Raw genomic sequence first — 21,149 nt, forward strand, 5'->3', positions numbered from 1 at the left:
GTCTAGTAAGATGAAAACTAGTAGGGATAAATATATAGATTTATACTTGAATTCAGAAAATCAATTTTGAAGTACAGGATAGGGGAGGCATAGTTATCAGTTTGTTGGGGGGATGGGGTTGGAACAACCTGGTGATTTTAATGAACTATAAACTCAATATCAGTAATGTGATGTGGTAACCAAAAAGGCTAACGTATTAGATCTTGGTTTGCAATGAGAGGGGCAAAATTTCGAAAAATAAGGTGGTGATAGCCCTTCTGTGCTGTGACCTGGACAGACCACATCTGAAGTATTATGTTCAGTTCTGGCCCTCACAGTTTAAGAAAGACATAGATAGCTGAAGTGTCTTTCCAGAAGAGCACAGTCAGGATGGTGAAGTGCCTTGAGTCTATATGAGGTTCACTTGAAGGAAATAAGAATGTTCAGCCTGGAGAAGAGGAGACTGAGGGGAGCTGTGAAAACCATGTTCAAAATTTTGGAAGAGGACCGGGGGAGCTAAATTTTGAAAGAAGCTACCTAGTTTTAACCCCTCATTTTACAGATGAGGAAACTGAGGCAAACAGGATTAAGTGACTTGCCCAGGGTCACATAACTAGTGAGTGACTGAGGTTGGATTTGAACTCAGGAAGAAGAGACTGCCTGACTCCAGACCTAGTGTTCTATGAACTATGGTGCCACCTAGCTACCCTACAATTTCTGGACCACTCTGTTAGAAAGATTTTACTAATATTGAGATAAAATCTTCATCTTTGCAGATTAGCAGTATTAATAGATTGATTAATAGTAATACATCATAGAATTTTCCCCCCAAGACTGAGAGGTGGAGGTGAGGAGAATGGGATCTCCCTGTTTCACCTACACTAGAATATTGCATCTGACCATTCACAGGTCTTATCCCAATACCAACTGACATGGAAGCTTTGGTCTGCTCCATTTCCAACCTGGACAGACTCACCCCTTTTTAGACAGCCTGATGGTCCACTGCTTGATGGACCTCATCACATCAGTCCCAGTCTTAGTGTGAACACCCAGTTGGCATTAATACTGTTTCAGCTTGGAGCTCCCTAGCTTAAAGCAATCCACCAGTCTCAGCCTCCCCAGTAGTAGGGATTCGAGGCACACACTACCACACCTAGCTATAGCATCTGGAGAGCACTGAATGGAAATTAAAAAGGAATACATCTTTTCTCAGGTTCTCAGGGTACCTTTGTATAGCATAGATTTTTTCTAAAAAATCATAGAATCTTAGAGATATTTCAGTTTCTACAGCTTCATTTTGCAGATAAGAAAATCAAGGCCCTGAGAGATGGAATGATTTGCCCAGATCACACAACTAAGTTAGCAGAGCTAGGATCCCTAACTTCTGCCACAGTGCTCTCGTCCTTCCAGCCCATCTCTCTAATGTAGAAGAAAGAGCTCTAGATTAAGAGTTAGGAGGATCACTAGTTCCAGATCTGCCGCTAGCTAGCAATGTGATCTTAAGCAAGTCTCACTCTCTCTTTGACTACTTCCTCTCCTGAATTTCTTAGCATTAGAGAACTGACGCCTTTTACTGGTTACTGTATTCTGCATCTCATTCTTTTCACACATCTTATCTTGTCTCTCACGGATGTGTGTAAAGCCTCTTGAGGTCTGAGGCTTTCTTTTATTCATCTTCCTGTCCTCCCCTGTTTCCTCTTGCACAATAGAAACAAAGTCCATCTTTTGGTAAGAAATTTAGTCATAATTCTAAGGGAAGTCTAGGCTGGACTTTTTTTTTTTCTGGATGGGCTATGACATAATTGCTAGAACATATCTCAAATGATTTATAAGAGGAAAATTAACTTGCTGCTTGTATGGAGGGGCTTAATTGGATAGTAAAACTAGAACAATGATTAAAAATGATTACAAAAAATTTGTGCAAGTACTATATACTGAATAAAAGTAACATTGATGATAGTAGAAATAAAAAAATATTTCTTAAGAAGAAGGTAAAGGAAGGCAAATAAAAGATTTAGTATTCCTTGACTTCAAATGATTTTTCTTGTTTGCCAAGGCTGAATATTGAGATTTTTATTGCATCAGTAGTTCTGTGTCTTAGAACAAGATGCCTAATCCTTTTCCTTCCCAAGGACAAAGCTTATTGTTATTATTCATTAGTTTTAGCTGTGTCTAGCTGTTCCTGACCCCATTTGGAGTTTTCTTGGCAAAGATAATGTAACAGTTTGCCATTCCTTCTCCAGCTTATTTTACAGATGAGGAAACTAAGGCATAGAGGGTTAAGTGACTTGTTCAGGGTCACACAGCTAATAAGAGTCCCAGGGCAGATTTGAACTCAGAAAGAGGAGTCTTCCTGACTTCAGGCCTTGTAACTCTATCCACCATGGCACCATCTAGTGCCCAAGGACAAGGTTGGGAGTGATTTGATTACCTGATTATGCATTCCAGAGATAGAGGCAATAGAGACAGCAGGCAGCCTCCTAACCTTTCTTAATTCTCAGTACCAGAAAATCACAAGATCATAAATTTTAAGCTGAAAGGGATCTTAGAGGTCATTGAGTTCAACCTCCTCATTTTACAGATGAGTAAATGGAGGCACAAAGAGAAATTGTGTGACTTACCTGGGGTTACACAACTAGTGAGTATATCTCAGGCAGGATATGAGTACAGATCAAGCCTACCACTATACTCTGTCTGCCACCTTGCTGCTTCATTGGTATGAATATTCCAAAAACCATTGATATTTAATTGAAGGGGACACATCTTTGTATTTACCTTTGAAGTTTAAGTCTAATTTGTGTGGGAATCATGATAGTTCAGATGATAAAGCCAGTATGGAATACCAGACCCGGGAAACTCCCAGTCCTGTAACCATCTCTTGTGCTGGGCCAGGTACAGCCTCTAATTTATACTGAGGGTATTTAGAAACCCCATGTGCCTAAGTCTGCTCTATCAGCTGTTCCTAAAGGTTATTGATACCCAGGGAATTTCAGATTTTTTCCTCCTAGTGTCTGCTTGCTCCAAGCTGTGTACAAAGTAACATACAGAAGAGGTGGTGATATTAACAAAACAGTTAAAAGATTTGCCTCCCTTTCCCTTGCCTTGCCTCCCTGTGCAGCGTCCCACCCAGGACTTCAAAAGATTTCCCGGTGGAAATGAATGGTTAGAATTGGGAATTAGAGGCATCCTTATGAGTTACTTGCCTTTTATCATTACTTCTAGATTAGGGAGTCAGAAGGGACAATTAAAACACAGTAGGATCATCATATTTTTGACATTAACTATAAAACATGCCAGGGAACCATTGCTTAATCATTTTATTATTAGCTATAGCTCTCAAGTTAAAAACTGTCATGAGTCAAAGAAAATCACATCCTGATTAGCCCTAGGAAAGTGCTCTAGAAGAGAAAATAGGTGAAAAGGGGCGGGGCGAAGAGGGATAAATAATTGGTGAACTGAATCCCTCCCTTTGGGATAAAGTCTAAAAGAATAACTGTGTATTAGAGAATAACTGAGAAACTGGAAGAAAACAAAGCTTTCCCAAAGAGTACACTTAAGATCCTTTCTTTGTCAATCTTAGCAAACTGGGCATGTGGAATTCTTTATTTGGAATGGATATTACTTAATACAGTTCTTAAACCTTGATGAAATGATTCTTGAAAGCTTTTCTTCCTTATAGTACAGATTGTGGTAGTTTTTATCTTGTGGATAAATGAATGAATGAATGAAAAAGCATTTATTAAGTGCTTACTAGGTGGCTTAGTGGATAGAGTGTGGAATCCGGAAGACCTGAGTTCAAATGTGACTTCAGGCACTTACTAGCTTTGTGACAAGTCACTTAACCCTGTTTGCCTTCATTTCCTCATCTGTAAAATGAGCTGGAGAAGGAAATGGCAAACCTCTCCAGGATCTTTGCCAAGAAAACCCCAGATGGGGTTATGAAGAGTTGGACACAACTGAAAATGACTGAAATGTAATAAAAAGTACTGGACTAAGCACTGAAGCTCCAAATAGATGATTAAGACAGCCTCTGCTCCTGAGCGGCCCCCATTGTAACGGGGATGACAACCCATATAGAAGGTTTCAGTTGCAAGTCAGATGGAAAGGCCTCATGGTCCTTAGGGTACAGAGGCAAAGCAGATGGGTAGCCCTGTTCTTAAATTCATTTTCACTGGTAAAATCGTATCAGTTTTTGATGCTAGTTCTTTGATGGCAAGAATTTCCTTTTCTGGGTCTTGGTTTTCATAGTCACACCTTCAGGAGTAGTTGCCAAGCAGTAATCTCCATGGTGTGATGGTTCCAGGCTCAGGGCAGGAAGCATCTGTGTTCCAAAGGCTCTTAGGACCTGGGAGGTCCTTATGTGGTATAGAAGCACCCTCCAAAAGCCTATCTTCTTAATCCCTGGGGTGCCTCAGTGACTGAAGGCCCATCTTCTCTTTCCTCTTATTGCAGCTGTTTGCCAGGGGCGCATCGTGAGGATCCCCACTGGGGACCTTGTCCGAGTGGAGGGTACAGAGCTGGTCATCCCCTGCAACGTCAGTGACTATGACGGCCCAAGTGAGCAGAACTTTGATTGGAGCTTCTCATCCTCTGGGACCCATTTTGTGGAGATAGTGAGCACATGGGAGGCAGCTTTCACGGCCCAGTCCTACAGGGAGCGACTCCAGAAAGGGGAGATCCAGCTGAAACGAATTGGCAACGCTGCGGTAGAGCTACACATTCAGAACCTCCAGGCCGCTGACCAAGGGCAGTACAAGTGTTCTACCCCCAGCACAGATGCCACCGTCCAGGGCAACTATGATGACACGGTTCAAGTGCGAGGTATGTCCTTTAGAGTGGGATTCCCGCTGGGAGCCTTAGCTTTTGTTGTCTCAGTTTCCTCATCGTAAAATGGGGATAATCATTGCACCTACCTCTCAGGGTTATTGTGAGGGTAAAAGCACTTAGCACAGTGTCTGGCACATAGTAATTGCTGTATAAAAGTTAGCTATTTATTATTATTATTGTTAATATCATTATTATTAAGGGATTAGTCATTGTTCAGTTGTTTCAGGTATGCCCCACTCTTCATGACCCCATTGGGGCTTTTCTTGGCTAAGATACTAGAGTAGTTGGCCATTTCCTTCTCTAGCTCATTTTATAGAGAGTAAACTAAGGCCAACAGGGCTAAGTGACTTGCCCAGGGTCACGTAGCTAGTATGTGTCTAAGACCGGATTTGAACTCAGAAAGAGGAGTCTCCCTGACTCTAGACTCAGTGCTCTATGCACTCTGGTACCACTTAATTGTCCTTCTTGTACTCTACAGTCCATCAACAGCCTTCTTGACTCCAGGCCTGGCACTCTATGCACTGCTCCACTTAGCTGCTCATGGAGTGAATAGTGCAGGTTATTTCAGTAAGCATTTATTAAGTGCCCACTGTGTTCCAGGTGCTAAAGGATATAAAGACCAAAAAAAAAAAATGGGAACAGACTCTTCCCATAAGGAGCTTATATTCTGCTGGGATGAATTAGGGGAAGAGGAGAGGGAAGGAACATATAGAGAGATATCAAATAAAAGTATATACAAAATAATTTGAGAATTGGGGTGAAGAGAGCACTGACCCCTGAGGGGATCAGGAAGGGCTTCCTCTTTAAGGGGGTGATTGAACAAAGCCTTGAAGAGAGGTCAGGAAGGAGAGTATCCCAGAGCTGGGGACAGTCTGAGCCTAGTCATGGGAATAGCAATTGGAAATTGTATATGGGGGTTGGGTGGGGAGAGCAAGAAGACATCTGGCTAGATTATGTTATCAGGAGTCACATGAAAACATGTGCACAGATACTGCGGCTCATTTCTTTCTTAGGCATCACTTTTTGGCATCTTCCCATCTCTTCCTGGGCCTGTATTGTGCTAAAAGAATAATGTAAAGGCAGAATAATGGGAACCTGCCACCTAGGCCCTTATGGACCAAGGGAGCTACACTGGACTTGGCTATGGATGTGAAAGGCCATCCAGACCCTGAAAGAACTCTGTGCCCATCAGATGATACTGCCTTAGTAAGCAGACCTTGGACATGTCAAATAATAATGTAATATTCTTGGTAGATCACTAGATCTGGAGTCAGGAAGACCTGAGTTCAAATTCGACTTCAGACTAGCTGTGTGACCTTGGGCAAGTCACTTAACCCTATTTGCCTTAGTTTTCTCATCTATAAAATGAGCTGGACAAGGATATAGCAAACCACTCTAGTGTCTTAGCCAAGAAAACCCTAAATGGGGTCATGAAGAGTTGGACACAACTGAAAAATGACTGATATAGACAGCACTGACTATATGCCAGGCTCTGTACTAAGCACCTTATGAATAAGATCTCATTTGATACTCACAACAACTCTAGGAAGTAGCTGTTTTTTCTATTCCCATTTTATGACTGAAGAAACTGAGGCAAACAGAAGTTAAGTGACTTGTCCAGGGTCATGCAGATTTCTTGACTCCAGGCCCTGGGTTCTAGCCACTGTACCACCTAGTTGTCTGTCAAATAATTAAAATAATGAAAAGATAAAGAGGTAGCAGCACGGCCACCCAGTCAGTAGATATTTATTCATTGCCTCTTATGTCCTAGACACTATACTAAATGCTAGGGATGCTAAGAAAGGCAGAAGACAGTCCCTGCCTCGCAGTCTAATGAAGAAGAAACAACAGTGTATAAACACGCTGCGTACAGGATAAACTGGAGACAATGAATCAAAGGCACTAGAATTAAAGAGGGATGGGAAGGGCTCCCTGAGTAGAGAGGAATTCTTGGAAGATGTGCGTTTTAGTTCATTTAAAGAGGTGGACTTTAAGAAGAAAGTGCCAGTGTCCACTGACGTCCAAGTGTCAAATTGGAGGCAGTTAAGTGGATTGAGTAACATGAATGACTGAAGGCAAAGAAACCCATCATGTGCTTCTACCTCTTCTGTTCCTCACGTACTCCTACCTACCTACGTGGAAAATCCTATATAAACAAGTTAAAATAATTTATATACCTGAAAAAGTCATCACCAGGTATCCAGTCGTCCAGTCAGAACAGTGTTTGTATTAGAATCATGTTGTCGGAAGGGAATCTAGAAGCAATCTTGACCTCCTCCTTCTTGAACCATGGGATTCTTCCTTCCCATCCCCCCAGCCCAGAATAAGAGCTAATGCATGTGCGCACCTGTACACACACACACACACACACACACACACACACACACACACACACACGCATGCACACACACACACAGAGTGGGGTGCAGGGAGGAGAGGATAGAGAGAGAGAGATTGAGATTGAGAATGAGATTTTAGGACTGAGAGAATTGTAGTATTTGCTACAATTTGCTACAAATGTATCTCACTCGGGTCATTAGATTGATCACCTAACATTTATTAAAGGCCTAGTGTGTGCCCAGCACTCTACTAGGTGACAGGGATATAAAAACAAAAACCAAAGGATTTCTGTCCACAGGAAGCTTGCACTGCTTTGGGACAATGCCAGACTCTGCAGGGGAGCAGAGAATTGTCACTGGTTGACTTTGGGGCAGGTCCTCCCCACCCCCTTGGATTTGGAGGCAGGATTAAAAGGGAAAATAATGGTAAACTCAGGATCAGGGGCTTTTCTAATCCTCTCTCCTATGATTTCATTCTATATTCTCTTTGAAAATCCCCAAGGATGGCACCAGAGTAGAACTTAAGATTATCATCAGTGAAAACTACTAGAATTGTGATCCATTGGGATTCTTCCTCCATCATCTGGACCACAACAGAATTATTTTTTAAATGTGCTAATAAAGTCCCACATCATAAATGGGGTGTTTTCCATGAGTAGGTGGGGAAAGAATGGGTACTGGGGCCATAGAGTTTAAAGCAGAGTTGGGGAACCTGTGGCCTCGAGGCCACATTTTAGACTTTGGAGTATTTGATTCAGGGAAGGAGAAGAGGAAGCCAGCTGCACCCTGGCTGGTGTTGGAGCCGTGACTGAGCCCTAGCAGCTGTGGCCCTGGGCCAGGAGCTCCCAGCAAGGAAGGAAAGGTCAGAGAGCCCAGTGCTTGCAGAATTGGTCTCAGACTTTTACATAGCCTGCTGGGTGTTCCTAACAGTTTTGTTTTGTTGGAACAGTGCTTGCTGATGCTCTGCAAGTGAGTTCAAAATCCCAACCTGCTTCCTCCCTGCGCCTGAGGGATGGGGACTCTTTTGAACTCCACTGCTCTGCCTCTTCTGCCTCTTTGGAACATACACATCTCTCTGTGACATGGGAGCTTCACCGCGGCCCCGCCAGGCAGAAAATCCTCTCTTTGACCCATGAGAATCGGTTCTATCCTGGCCTACAGTATGAAAGCCGCTACCAGAGTGGAGATTTGCGTCTGGATACCACCTCAGAGGATGTTTACCGGTTGTCTGTGTCCCGGGCGCTGCCAGTTGACCAGGGGACCTACAGATGTGTGGTTAGTGAGTGGATTGGAGAGAAAGGTAAATGGCAAGAAATTCAAGAGAAAAGCGTGGATGTTGCCACTGTGATGATCCAGCCAACAGGTAGGTTTCCAGCATTTGTATATTTGTGTGTATTTTCTCTCTTGGTCAGGGTTGATGTCATATCCTAGACCAGAGGACTCTCACTTCTTGTGATGAGAGGCCATTCAGGCTTTTCACTTAAAAGACAACCTCTAACAAATCCTTTAATCCCTCCAGGCCTCTTTTTGCTCAGCTGTGAAATTGAGGGGATTGGCATAGGTGGTCTCCAAGATACCCTCCACCTGTGCATCTGTGATCTATGATCTTTTAAGTTGACCAGATTTGGGGAGAAGAAAAGAGGATGGAAGAGACTCAGTCTTTGAGTATGATGGAAACTACCACCATCACACCCCTTTTTCCTTTGCTTTACTTCTGAAAGTCCTAGTGAGGCATGTGGAACCAAGTATAGTGTCATAGAGTCAGGTCTGGAGCTGAAAGGGACCTCAGGGGCTATTTAGTCTAAGCCTTTCATTTTTACAGCTGAAGATACTGAGACGCAGAGAAGGGACATGATTCCCAAGGTCACACAGGTAAGTTACCATTAGAGGTGGGAACTAAGTACTCAGACTTCAGAACCAGTACTTTTTCCACTATACCACAATGTGTCCAGAATAATGAAGATCAGGATTAACTTTCTTGATTGCCCCTCTGGGGACCCCCCCTGCCTTAAGGTTCCTGATTAAATCTATCTAGCTCAGTGGAGAAAATCTTAACAGATAAATGAAAGCTCCCTATCTAAAGGCCACTGGACATGGTATAGCTTTATTAAGTTGTATGTGGATTATTGTATTGGTAAACACAATATTGGTAAATACAATACAATGCCTAAATGTGATGCCAGAGAAGCTGACACTAAGAGTTTCTAAATAGGTACGCTTGATTTTGTGAATGGTAAAACACATCTCTCTGGGAAATCTCTGGTCCCACTTTCATTCTTTGTCCAATCTACTTTATGGACCAGAACCATGTAGAAGGAAGTATATGTTTACAGGTGCATCAAGATGTGAATATCCATGGCATCAGCATATGTGACTTCTTTGTAAGAAGTGCCTTTAAGGGCCCAGATTTTGGACTGAGTCTGTCCACCAAGCCTTTGGACCCCCTGATCGTGAATCTGGCACAAAGCATGAACATGAGGTTCCTGCTCATGTGAAATATACCCAAAAGGACAATAAACCTCTCAATACATGTTTTTTTCCAAGCGATTTCCACATCTTTTAAAAATGGAATGTTATCTTAGCATATCTGGTTAAATCTCACTTGGACCCCCATGAACATTTCTCTGATGAATTACAAAAATAACAGAATCCCAGAGATGGACAGGACCTCACTGACAACCATCTATTCCAAAACATACCTGAAAATAATCCCCCCTACAAAAAGCCCGCAAATAGCTCCCTAGCAGAATTCTGCTCCAAGACTTTAAGTGAGGGCAAACACTCCATTTCTCAAGGGAATCTTCTCTGCTTGAGTTTCTTCCTGAACTTGAGATTTCCCTCACCAGTTCAGTCTAATTTTTCTTTTCATTATTTAATCATGTCTTTTGTTTTTACAAAATTTTCATTTCCACGTGTATCCTTTTCCCTTCCCCTACCTAGAGGGCTATTCCCTGTAACAAAGAATAAGAAAAAAATGAGAGTGGGAAAAACCAATTCGATGCAACCAACAGTCACATCAACTGAGTCTGACAGTATGTAGGAGCTTCCACACCCGTAGCCCCCCATCTCTGTAAGTAAGAGAGGAGGATACATTTTCTCATCTCTTCAACACCAACTTTGTTCTTTGTAATTATCACACTGCTTTTGTTACTAACTTTTTTTTTGCCATTTCTATTTACATTACTAGTGTTATTGTGCATATTTTTTCCCTGATTCTGTTTAATTCACTCTACATTGGTTTCTATCAGTCTTCCCATGCTGCTCTGGATTCCCTATATTAATCATTTCTTACAGAACAGTGATGCTCTGTTACATTCATGTGCCATGATCTGTTTAGCTGTTATCCAAATTGATAAGACCTTTTTTCATTTAAACAGGAAATTCCTATGATTCCTGGCTGGCCTTCCATGCCACTAACTACATATACTTCTATTGTTTTTACATGGTGCAATCAGTCAAAAATATTTAAGTACCCACTGTGTGTCATCAACACTGTGCAAATCGGTGGCGATATAAATATGAAAAAAAAAGACAACTCCTGTCTCCAAGGAACTTATCTAATGGGGAAAAACAGTACACACAAAAAGGAAGCTGAAAAGGGGGAGAGGGAAGGTAGCTAGTATGGGGATGTTAAAGGCCAAAGGAGTGCACCCAGATGGGAAATGAAGTGATGGCCGGCCTGGGTGTCCACCTTAAATGAAGGTTCTGAGGGACTCTACCCTCTAATTGTGGAGATATAACTTCCTTTATTTGTGTTAATGCTATTTAAGTAATGGCAGCTTGATGTAATGGATAGCCTGTTAGGCTTAGAGTCATAAAGACATAGGCTCAAATCCTGATTCTGACTCTAGCTGGGTTTGTAACTTTGGGCAAGTCACTTCACATTTGTCTTAGGCAACTCTCTAGAGTTTATGTACTGATTCATAGACAGATGGGTAGTGATCTGCTGTAGTGGAAGAATTTTTCACGTTGGGAGTTCCCTATCTTTCACACATTCTCTTTGTTGTAATGTTCTTTCAAGTCCTACATTTAGTCTTTTCTATGCCATTTGGACTTCTCCTTACATTGTGGCTTATATGATAGTTTGTCTCTTGGTCTGGTACCCAGCACAGTGGCATGCCATCAAGAGGGTTTGACTTTACTAAAGGCTTTCAGTAGTAATGATCATTCTTTCTGTGTTTGTACCCTGACTTCCCTAGATTTCATTCTCTCCAATGCTGTTTGGACTACCATGAATCTGGCTGTCCCAGTAACCTCTCACGTTACATCACCTTGCCCAGGCCTGTCTTAGATTTCTACAGATGAGCCATCCTGATCCAAGTGGGAGTTCCTCAGGCCAAGAATTATTTGTTTACCTTCCTACATGGCCTCTAATGATGTTTAACATGAGCCTCTGCACAGTGGTCTCTTATTCCAAGATGGCAGATGCACTGTGTGGCATATAGCTAGCTCAGTGCTAGAGACTTATATAGCACACTTTGCCACCAATGGGACCTTTATAAATTTTTTTAAAATGAGGATGGGCCGAGTCAGACTCAGTTTTCTTTTCATAAGCATGAGAACCATATCATTCAGACTTAGAGAGCAGAGGCATGAAGATAGCATCGATCAATCATTAATCATGAAAGTGTGTCCTCTGTGCCAGGCCCTGTGCTCAGTGCTGGAGATACAAATACCAAGAGTGAAATTATCCTAGCTCTCAAGGAGCCTACACTCTTAAGGGGGAATTAGTGGGAGTGGCAGGGGATTGAACTAGATGACCTCTCTGGACCTTTCTAAATATTGAATTCCATTATTCTAAGACATTTCCTTTGGGGGCAGAATTATACTAGCGCAGGGCAAGGGTATGTCTGCTGGAGCCAACTCATACTGGCTCACAAGTACCAACTATGAAATTTTCAGTAGGAGCATTTACACCTTGGAAATCAGCAAATGCTATAAATCAGGGTATGATTTATTATTTTGTGGATTAGGTAGACTTAAAGTGATGGAGAAAATATTAATAATAAAGATTAAACTTAAAAGTCTTCATAGATTGTAGATTTAGAACAGGAAGACAGCTCAGGTACCATCTGGTTCAACCCTTTCATTTTACAGATGAAGAAACTGAAGCTCAGAGAAGTTGATCATCCAAGCAGGAAGGGAAAGTGGCTAATTTGAACCCATATCTTCTAATTCCAGATCCAACATTCTCTCTATAGTGTCTTTCCACACTCTAGTCATTGGTTTTGAAAGTAGCATGACCCCTCCACGTAATTCTAAAGTGAAGTCTTTTGGAAAGGGAAAAAGGTGTTGGTTGACATGTCCAACCAAAGATGCTGATGTTATCTTAGATTGCATTAATGGAGGCATTGTGCCTAGAACTAAAAAGGTGATAGTTCAGTTGTACTCTGCCTGGGGTAGAACACAAATGAATTACTGAGTTCAGCTCTGAGCACCACATTTTAGAAAGAAGCTGGGTCAAAGCTGGAGGTTTTCCACATGAGGGCAAATGGGGCTATAAGGGGTCTACATACCATGCCTCTGTGTAAACCAACTGAAAAAACTAGGGATGCTTAACCTAGAGAAGGGAAGACTCAAGGAGCACAAAATAGTTGTCTTTATTTGCAAGAAAGGATTGGTCATCTTCTTTTTGACCCCAGAGGACAGAACTGGTAGCAACTATTAAGATCAGCACAAACACAGATTTTGGCTGGAAGTATGGGAAATTTTTTCCTAACAGATCTATCTAAAAAAGGAATCTGCTGCCTTTGGAGGTAGGAAGTTCTCCATCCCTGGAAGTCTTTGTGCAAAAGTTGGATGACCTTTTGTCTAGGATGTTGGAAGAGAGGATTTCTGTTCAGGTGACCCCTGACATCTCTTACAACTGAAATTCTATGAGTACATTCAAAAATATAAATTATAGGTCACATTCAGGTTTTGTAAGAGTTAGGGTGGTGGATAAAGTGTGTCCCATGGTTGAACCAACGTCTTAAGCTAGGGAAAATCTTTAAACTGTTGGTCATAGTACTACTGCTGGTCTTCCTTTATTTGTGGGGGAGCGGAGACATTCTTTATTCAAAGAAATGGTGCGGATCTTCTCAGTAGTTATTCTGTTAACTGTGAATTTCTCTATAAACCTGTGCCGTCTTCTTTTTCATATAGATCAGACTCCTCCCATATTTTCTAGCAGATTACTTTCAATCTTCCTGTCTTCAATTCTCTCCTCCCTCCAGTGCACCTTGCACTTATGGTCAGTGTCATTTTCTTGAAGTGCAAATCTGACCTCATCATCCCCTGTTCAGTAAACTCCAGTGTTTCTCTTTTGCCTCTAGAATCAAATATAAAATCCTGTGACATTTAAAGCCCTTCACAACTTGATCTTTTCCTACCATTTTAGTCTTAATTTCTACTTCCCTTCATGTACTCTTCTTGTTGTCGCTCACTCATTTCAGTCATGTCCAACTCTGTTTGGAGTTTTCTAGCAAAGATACTGGAGTGGTTAGCCATTTCCTTCTCTAGCTCATTTTGTAGATGAGGAAACTGAGGCAAACAGGCTTAAGTGACTTGTTCAGCATCATACAGCTAGTAAGTGTATGAGGCCAGATTTGAACTCAGAAAGATGAGTCTTCCTGACTCCAGTCCAAGCACTCACACTATGGTGCCACCTAACTACTTGTCTTATACTCTACTGTTCATCAGCAGTGGCTTGACTATTCTTCACACACAACAGTTCAATTCTTGACTCTGACTTTGCACTGTAGTCCGCCATGTTTGGAATGCTCTCCTTCCTAACTCCACCAACTGGCTTCCCTTACTTCCTTCTAGATTCAGCTAAAATCCCACTTTTGGCAAGAGGCCTTTCTTGGCCCCCTTATTGCTTGTGCCTTCCCTCTGAGATTGCCTCCACTTGTACTTTATATATCTTGTGTGTGTGTGACTGTTTGCGTGTTGTCTCCTCCATTAAAATGTGAGCTACTTGAAGTAGGGGCCATGTTTTTGGCTTTCTTTTTATCACCAGGGCTTAGCAGAGGGCCTGGCACATCGGAGACACTTGAAAAATGCCTGTTGACTAATAATATCATCTCTACCCCATCTTTAATCTTCAGCTTCTCCCAGTCTACTGGTTCTTTTTCTACTGTGTACAAACACACTCAAGTATCTTCCATGCATTTTCTTTTTTTAAAGTTAATTTATTTGTTTTCAGTTTTCTACAGTCACTTTCATAAGTTTTAGATTTTCTCCACCTCCCTCCCTCCTCCCTCCCTCCTTCCTCCTTCCTCCCTCCTTGAGATGGTATGCAATCTTATATGGGTTCTACACATACATTCTTATTATACACATTTTCATATTAGTCATGTTGCATAGAAGAATTAAAATGATTGGGAGAAACCATGAGAAAAATACAAACAAAACATAACACAAGAGATAATACTCTGCTTCCTTCTGCATTCCAATTCCATAGTTCTTTCTCTGGATGTGGATGGCATTTTGCCTGAGGAGTCCTTTGGGAATGTTTTAGGTCCTTGCATTGCTGTGAAGAGCTAAGTCTACCAGAAAAATTTCCTGCACGCTGTGATTGTTACTGTGTACAACGATCTTCTAGTTCTGCTCCTTTCACTCAGCATCAGTTCATATAAGTCCTTCCAGGCCTCTCTGAAGTCCTCTTGTTCATCATTTCTTATAGCACAATACTATTCCATTATATTCGTATACCACAATTTGCTCAGCCATTCCCCAATTCATGGGCATCCCCTCAATTTCCAGTTCTTGGCCACCACAAAGAGAGCTGCTATAAATATTTTTGTACATGTCTTCCATGCATTTTCTTCACCACCTTTCCTCCCTCTATCCAAGACTCTATGCCCAGAGTGCAGAATGGCCATATGTTCCCCATCCGTTGGTGGGTAGTAATCTTGTTCTGTGGCCTGTTTACAGAAGAGAAAATTCAACAGGAAGCAAAAGTCACTGTGTGCTTGAAGATCAACATAAATACAGGTTTATGTCTTACAGTTAGAAGAAATTACAATTGTGATTTTAAATCTGTAGCACCCTAAATTTTCATACTCCTACCCAATAGAAGCTATGGCAGAAGATTCAGTTTTCTACTGAATTATTAAAAATGTTACAAGAGTACTAAGATGTTTGCCTTCAACATTTCCTAAGTGTGATATGCAAGGCAGTGTGCTAGGTGTTGGGGGTGCGAGGATGTGTGTGGGTTCCGAGAATACCTCAAAAACCTCACTATGTCATTGGGAAGGCTACAATGTGTATACAAATAAGTCTGAGACACAGTAGAATGGGATGGGGTTAAAGGAGGATCTGGCAAGGAGCCATAAGAAATTTGCACATGCTTGTCTGAACCAAGACCATCCCTACTGCATTCCACAAGGCCCTGCCCTATGGTTTTCTCTGTCATAGTCTGTCTTTGGTGGCAAGAGATCATTAGATGATTAAAGGCAGCTAAGTGGTGGCACAGTGCAAAGTGCTGGGTCTGGAGTCAGGATGTCCTGAGTTCAAAGGCAGTTTTAGACACTTACTAGCTGTGTGAACTTGGGCAAGTCACTTAACCCTGTTTGCCTCAGTTTTTCATCTGTAAAATGGGGTAATAATACCAACCACCTACCTCCCTGAGTTATTATGAGGATCAAATGAGGTAATAGTTATGAAAACATTTAGTACAGTGCCTGGCATTTAGTAAGTGCTGTACAAATGTCCATTCTCTTCCATTATGTATGGAGGAGGTTGCAACCATAAAATAGGTTGGGAAAAATTGCAGATTTTTTTTCTCTTCCAGCTTTTAAGGTCTCTTTAAACTTCATGTAAGTCCTTTAAATGGTGTGAGAGAGGAGCAAGTACATACACAAACATACATATATACACGTGCGTATGTGTAAATATATACACAAGATGCATATATACACACCTATGTATGTATATGTGCATATGTGTTTTATTTATATCCAGAAATGGGAAATAGCCCTATGGCATTCCCTTTCTCTAGCACTTAAACTTGTTTCTCATTCTCTCTTACCTAAATAGACTTCGAATCTGTCCTGAAAAGCTTGTTTGAAATGTATTTCAGGTTTTGTTTAGACTCAGATGAAAGACATTCATTCAGGGGGCCCTGAGCTCTTTGGGTTAGGATTCCTTCCCTCCGCTGAGCTGGACACCAACCTCACTTTGTCCTACTCATTGGGTACAGCTGTTACCACTGAATAAGTCTTGCCAGAGAACCATAGGGATATGCTGAGCCATTAACCTCTCAGGAACAGTTAGTTATTTCTCATCTGTGTAATTATTTCCAGATCATCATCAGTAAGCTGAGTGTTGTTGTACTTAGATTACAGATGTTCAACTTCTTTTGAAAAATAGACTAAAGTATCAGTAAGTGGAAAGCTCTGGAAGCAAATAGTGGAAACTCCCTCTGTGAGGCTGCTATTGGATAACACAAGATACCTCAAATATTATATCCAAATATAGTCAACTCTTGATTAGCCACACTAATGAAATGGAGTGGACTTAAGTTATAAAAATTATTTATCTAGAATGTTATCATCTGTTTTTATATTTGATTTGTATGTGGGTATGTCTAATGTTTTTGGAACTGACACTGTTATGAAGTCACACCATTGAAGACTTATAAGGAAAGTCATCTGGCTTCTCACCATTTTGGCCCTTTTGCTCTGAATTCTTTGCTTCTCTTGTTGGAGAGAATATCACTGCTCAGACTAATGTGCAGTTCCAGCTGATCCTGGGTTGTCTTTTGTCTCTAAAATTGCCAACGTTATGGTCCATACTTTCCCTGGGTTGGAGGAGGTAATTTAATCTTTGTTTTTAAAGGGTTTTTTTTATACTAAGCCTCAAAAAGGAGTAAAAGAGAACATAATACATTTTATCCAACAGATATTATGGGGTACCTGTGAAACTTCTCCTAAATTTTGTTAAGAAGAATCTAAAAATTATATTGCTTGCCTTCAGAAGGGGTAGGGAGAGGAGGGAGGGAGAGAATTTGAAACTCAAGTTTTTAAAAAAATGAATGTTTAAAAATTTTTACATGTAATTAGGAAATATTTAATGTAATAAAAATATATCAAAAAATAAAAAATCTAAAAATAAATTAACCTGAGGTTTGAATAGTCTGATTTAATCAGGATTTCTCAATATTGTTTTTAATTTTTAAGCCTTAAGAGCAACTGTCACCAAGAATAATGTGTCTGTGACTGAAGGAAATGACCTGGACCTTACCTGCAGCATCGCAACTGATCAGAAGGATGATATCCAGGCCGAGGTCACGTGGTACTTTAGCAAGGCACCTGACAGTTCTTTACCTAATGCACACATTTTGGCAAGCATGGACCACAATTCTGTGGTGCACAGCCCATTGACAGTTACCTTAAATCGCGTGGATATACACTCATACCGCCTGCTAGTACGAGACGCTAACAAAGAAAACTCTGGCTACTATTTCTGCCATGTGGCTCTCTGGGCACCTAGGCATAACAGGACTTGGCAGAAGGTGGCCGAGAAGATGTCTGAACCAGCTGGAGTGGAGGTCACCTTGCTGGGTAAGTGATTTGGTTATCAATTGAATTCATGAAAAGGACTTTTCTCCTCTCAGGCATAATCGTTCCCCTGCTCATCTTAAGGGGATCTGATTTATTTTGGCTTTGCACACATCAGGAGAAATGAACTTTTGACCAGGTATGTCCTCAGCCAGGGATGAAACCAAACTGACTGAGTCTGAATCTAGAAGGCGAGGGAAGTGTTTAGATAATGTTGCCTCAGTCTCAGTGACTTCATTGGAGGGAATTTAATCTCCTTTTGTTGCTCAGATTTATAGCATTAGGGTGTTCCTGAATGGCTCTTTGAAACGAATCCTCATCAGAGAAAGGATGGAGTATCATTCTTTCTTCCCTTATCCTGAAACTCCTAGGAGCTGGAGCAGGGACTCTGAGTTTATCTTGGTGTTTTTCCAAAAGCCCAAAGTGGAGAGAGAAAAAAAGGAGAGGATTTCCTCACTTAAGAGAGACCAGATTTTCTTTTGAGTCCCCCAGAATCCAGAGAAATTTTATTCCTCAGTATCAGATTCGGGAGCCTATATACTTTGTCAGAGTATTTTCATGTCTTTGGCTGGCCTTAGGTAAAACTAGATGAGGCAGCGCCATTGGATGATCCAAGGATTGCTTCCAGAAGCATTCACTTCTCTGAGTGATGGAGAAGGAAGAGCACAGGGTTCAGAATACACAGTCTGAGATTCACATCTTAGCCTGTGTTGTTGTTGTTGTGTTGTGTTCATCCTTCATTTTCTTTTTAATTTATATATTTATTTTTTAATATTCTACAGTCACTACCAAAAAACTTAGATTTTTACCTCCCCATCTACTCCCCACTACCCCCCTCCCTCACCAAGACGCCAAACAATTCTATGTAGGATCTACATATACTTTCCTATTGAATACATTTTCACTATAGTCATGCTGTGTAGACGAACTAAAATAAATGGAAGAAATCATATAACAAATCAAAACATAATACACACACACACATACAAACATGATTTGCTACATTCTGCAATGCATAGTTCTTTCTCTGAGCATGGAAGGCATTTTGTCTTAGAAAACGATTGGGAATTATTTTTTTTTTAAGTTCTTGCGTTATTACGAAGTTCCAAGTCTACCAGAAAAAACTCTTGCACACTGTGGTCGTTGCTGTGCATAAAGTTCTCCTGGTTCTGCTCCTTTCGCTCACCATCAGATCATATAAGTCCTTCCAGACCTCTCTGAAGTCTTCTTGTTCATCATTTCTTATGGCGCAATAGTACTCCATTACATTCATATACCACAACTTATTCAGCCATTCCCCAGTTGATGGGCATCCCCTTGATTTCCAGTTTTTGGCAACTACAAAGAGTGCTGCTATAAATATTTTTGTACATGTGGAACCCTTTCCCATTTTTATGATCTCTTGGGGATACAGTCCTAGTAATGACATTGCTGGGTTAAAGGGTATGCACATTTTTGTAGCCCTTTGGGCGTAGTTCCAAACCACTCTCAAGAATGGTTGGATGAGCTCACAGCTCCACCAACAATGAATTAGTGTTCCAATTCTCCCACATCCTCTCCAGCATTTATCATTTTCCTGTTCCGTCATGTTTGCCAATCTTATAGGTGTGATGTGGTATCTCAGAGTTGTTTTGATTTGCATCTCTCTAATCAAAAGTGATTTAGAGCATTTTTTCATATGATTATAGATATCTTTAATTTCTTCTTCCGAAAATTGCCTGTTCATATCCTTTGACCATTTATCAATTGGGGAATGACTTGTATTGTTGTACATTTGACTGAGTTCTCTATAATTCCAGAAATGAGGCCTTTATCCCTGAGATTAGCTGTAAAAATTCTTTCCCAATTTACTACATCCCTCTGAATTTTGGTTGCATTGGGTTTGGTTGGGCAAAAACTTTTCAGTTTAATGTAATCAGAGTTATCCATCTTGCATTTCATAATGCTTTCTATCTCTTCTTTAGTAAAAAATTCTTCCCTTCTCCATAAATCTGATAAATACACTATTCCTTGTTCCTCCAGTTTGTCCATGGTATCAATTTATCCTTCATTTTCAAAGAAGACTATGACATCACCCTTCAGTGAGTCTCTTACTTTGATTTCCTTACATGTAAAATGAGGGATAACAATACTTTCTTTCCATTTCCTCATCCACAAAATGAGGAGAACAATGCTTGTACTACTTACATACAGGTTAACTTTGAGGGATGTGCTTTGCAAACTTTAAAGTGCTTTAGAAATGTGAATTGCCTGCTCCCATGTTGCAACTTCAAAAAAAAGATTATTGATATCTTTTATATCACCTTTATTTCCCAATATAACCCTCCCCCACCCAAAGAGTCATCCCATATAACTAAGAATAAAAAAGGGTTAAGAATTGAGGGAAGGGCGGGAACCAGTTTGACCTAAACAAACCAAAGCCAACCTTATATGCAATATTTCACACCACTAGTCCCCTATTTCATAAGTTTTCATGTAAACTGAAGAGGATTAAGCCTTATTCTGCCTTCTTCTCCCCTTAGTTTCCTTCCCTCCTCACAGTTCTACCCCCAAACTCTTGAACACTCCCTCCAAAATTCTCTTTTCATTGTCATTCCAAGTGAAATTAGCTAGGCTGAATGAAGCAGGCATTAAATGAGGTCAGCTTGCCCTTTTTCTTTTTCTCTTTCTCCTCCCCTCAAACTGAAAGGGAGACTGTTCCAATGAAGAGGGAGAAACTATGGATAATACTCTTCATGCTTCACATTCAGGACTACTGCTCAACTGTATCACATTGATCTTTTTTAAAAAATCCTGATAAACATGAAACATGCCATTTTCGTACCATCATGTTGAAGGGAAACAGCCTACCACAGTGCAAAAAGTACTGGGCATAATATAAGGAGAGAACTGGGTTCCAAATCCCCACTGCAACAATAACTTGGTGGGTGTAACTAAGTCACTTCACTTTTTTGAGCCTCTGTTTCCTTATCTGTAAAAATGATAACAGTGCCTTTACAACCCATTTTTCAGGGTGCTTGTAAAGAGGGGCTTTATAAGTCTTAAAGTGTCATACATTGTAGGTTGTTGTCATTAAGCAAGAAATTCACATTGCCCTACTTTCAGACTCTGATATCATCAATGCTTTGAGGACCAGAATTGCCTCTCCTCTGCCTGGTATCAACCCCATTTGGGCACAAGCAAAGGGAATTCAGGGTAATCAAAGATAATGCCCATTGAGACCCTTTGGCGTCTCTAAAGTTGGTTTTGTCCTGTGTTATTTGTTTACTTGTTGTATGATCTTGGGCACATCATGTAACTTGTCAGAGCCTCAGTTTCCTCATCTGTAAAACTCGAAAGTCCTTGTGTTGCTTACCTCAGTGGTATCATGAGGAAAAGAAGAAAATAGAATGCGAAGCACATGGCAGCCTTTGATGTGCTATGTCAATTGCCAGTTATCATCATTCTTACTAATTAAACA

At 40.9% G+C, this 21,149-nt stretch overlaps 1 protein-coding gene across 2 annotated transcripts in view; it reads left to right on the forward strand.

Moving 5' to 3' along the window:
- PTGFRN (prostaglandin F2 receptor inhibitor) overlaps window positions 1-21,149 on the forward strand; it is an 88,564-nt gene that overhangs the window by 24,398 nt on the left and 43,017 nt on the right. The window contains exons 2-4 of one of the 2 annotated variants that reach the window (XM_072644467.1): window positions 4,432-4,800; window positions 8,095-8,508; window positions 17,309-17,692. In XM_072644467.1, the coding sequence (XP_072500568.1) occupies window positions 4,432-4,800; window positions 8,095-8,508; window positions 17,309-17,692 (1,167 nt within the window). The remainder of the gene's footprint in view (window positions 1-4,431; window positions 4,801-8,094; window positions 8,509-17,308; window positions 17,693-21,149) is intronic. The other variant, XM_072644468.1, reaches the window with a different exon arrangement.

Source organism: Notamacropus eugenii, chromosome 2, assembly GCF_028372415.1.
Source record: "Notamacropus eugenii isolate mMacEug1 chromosome 2, mMacEug1.pri_v2, whole genome shotgun sequence".
NCBI lineage: Eukaryota > Metazoa > Chordata > Mammalia > Diprotodontia > Macropodidae > Notamacropus > Notamacropus eugenii.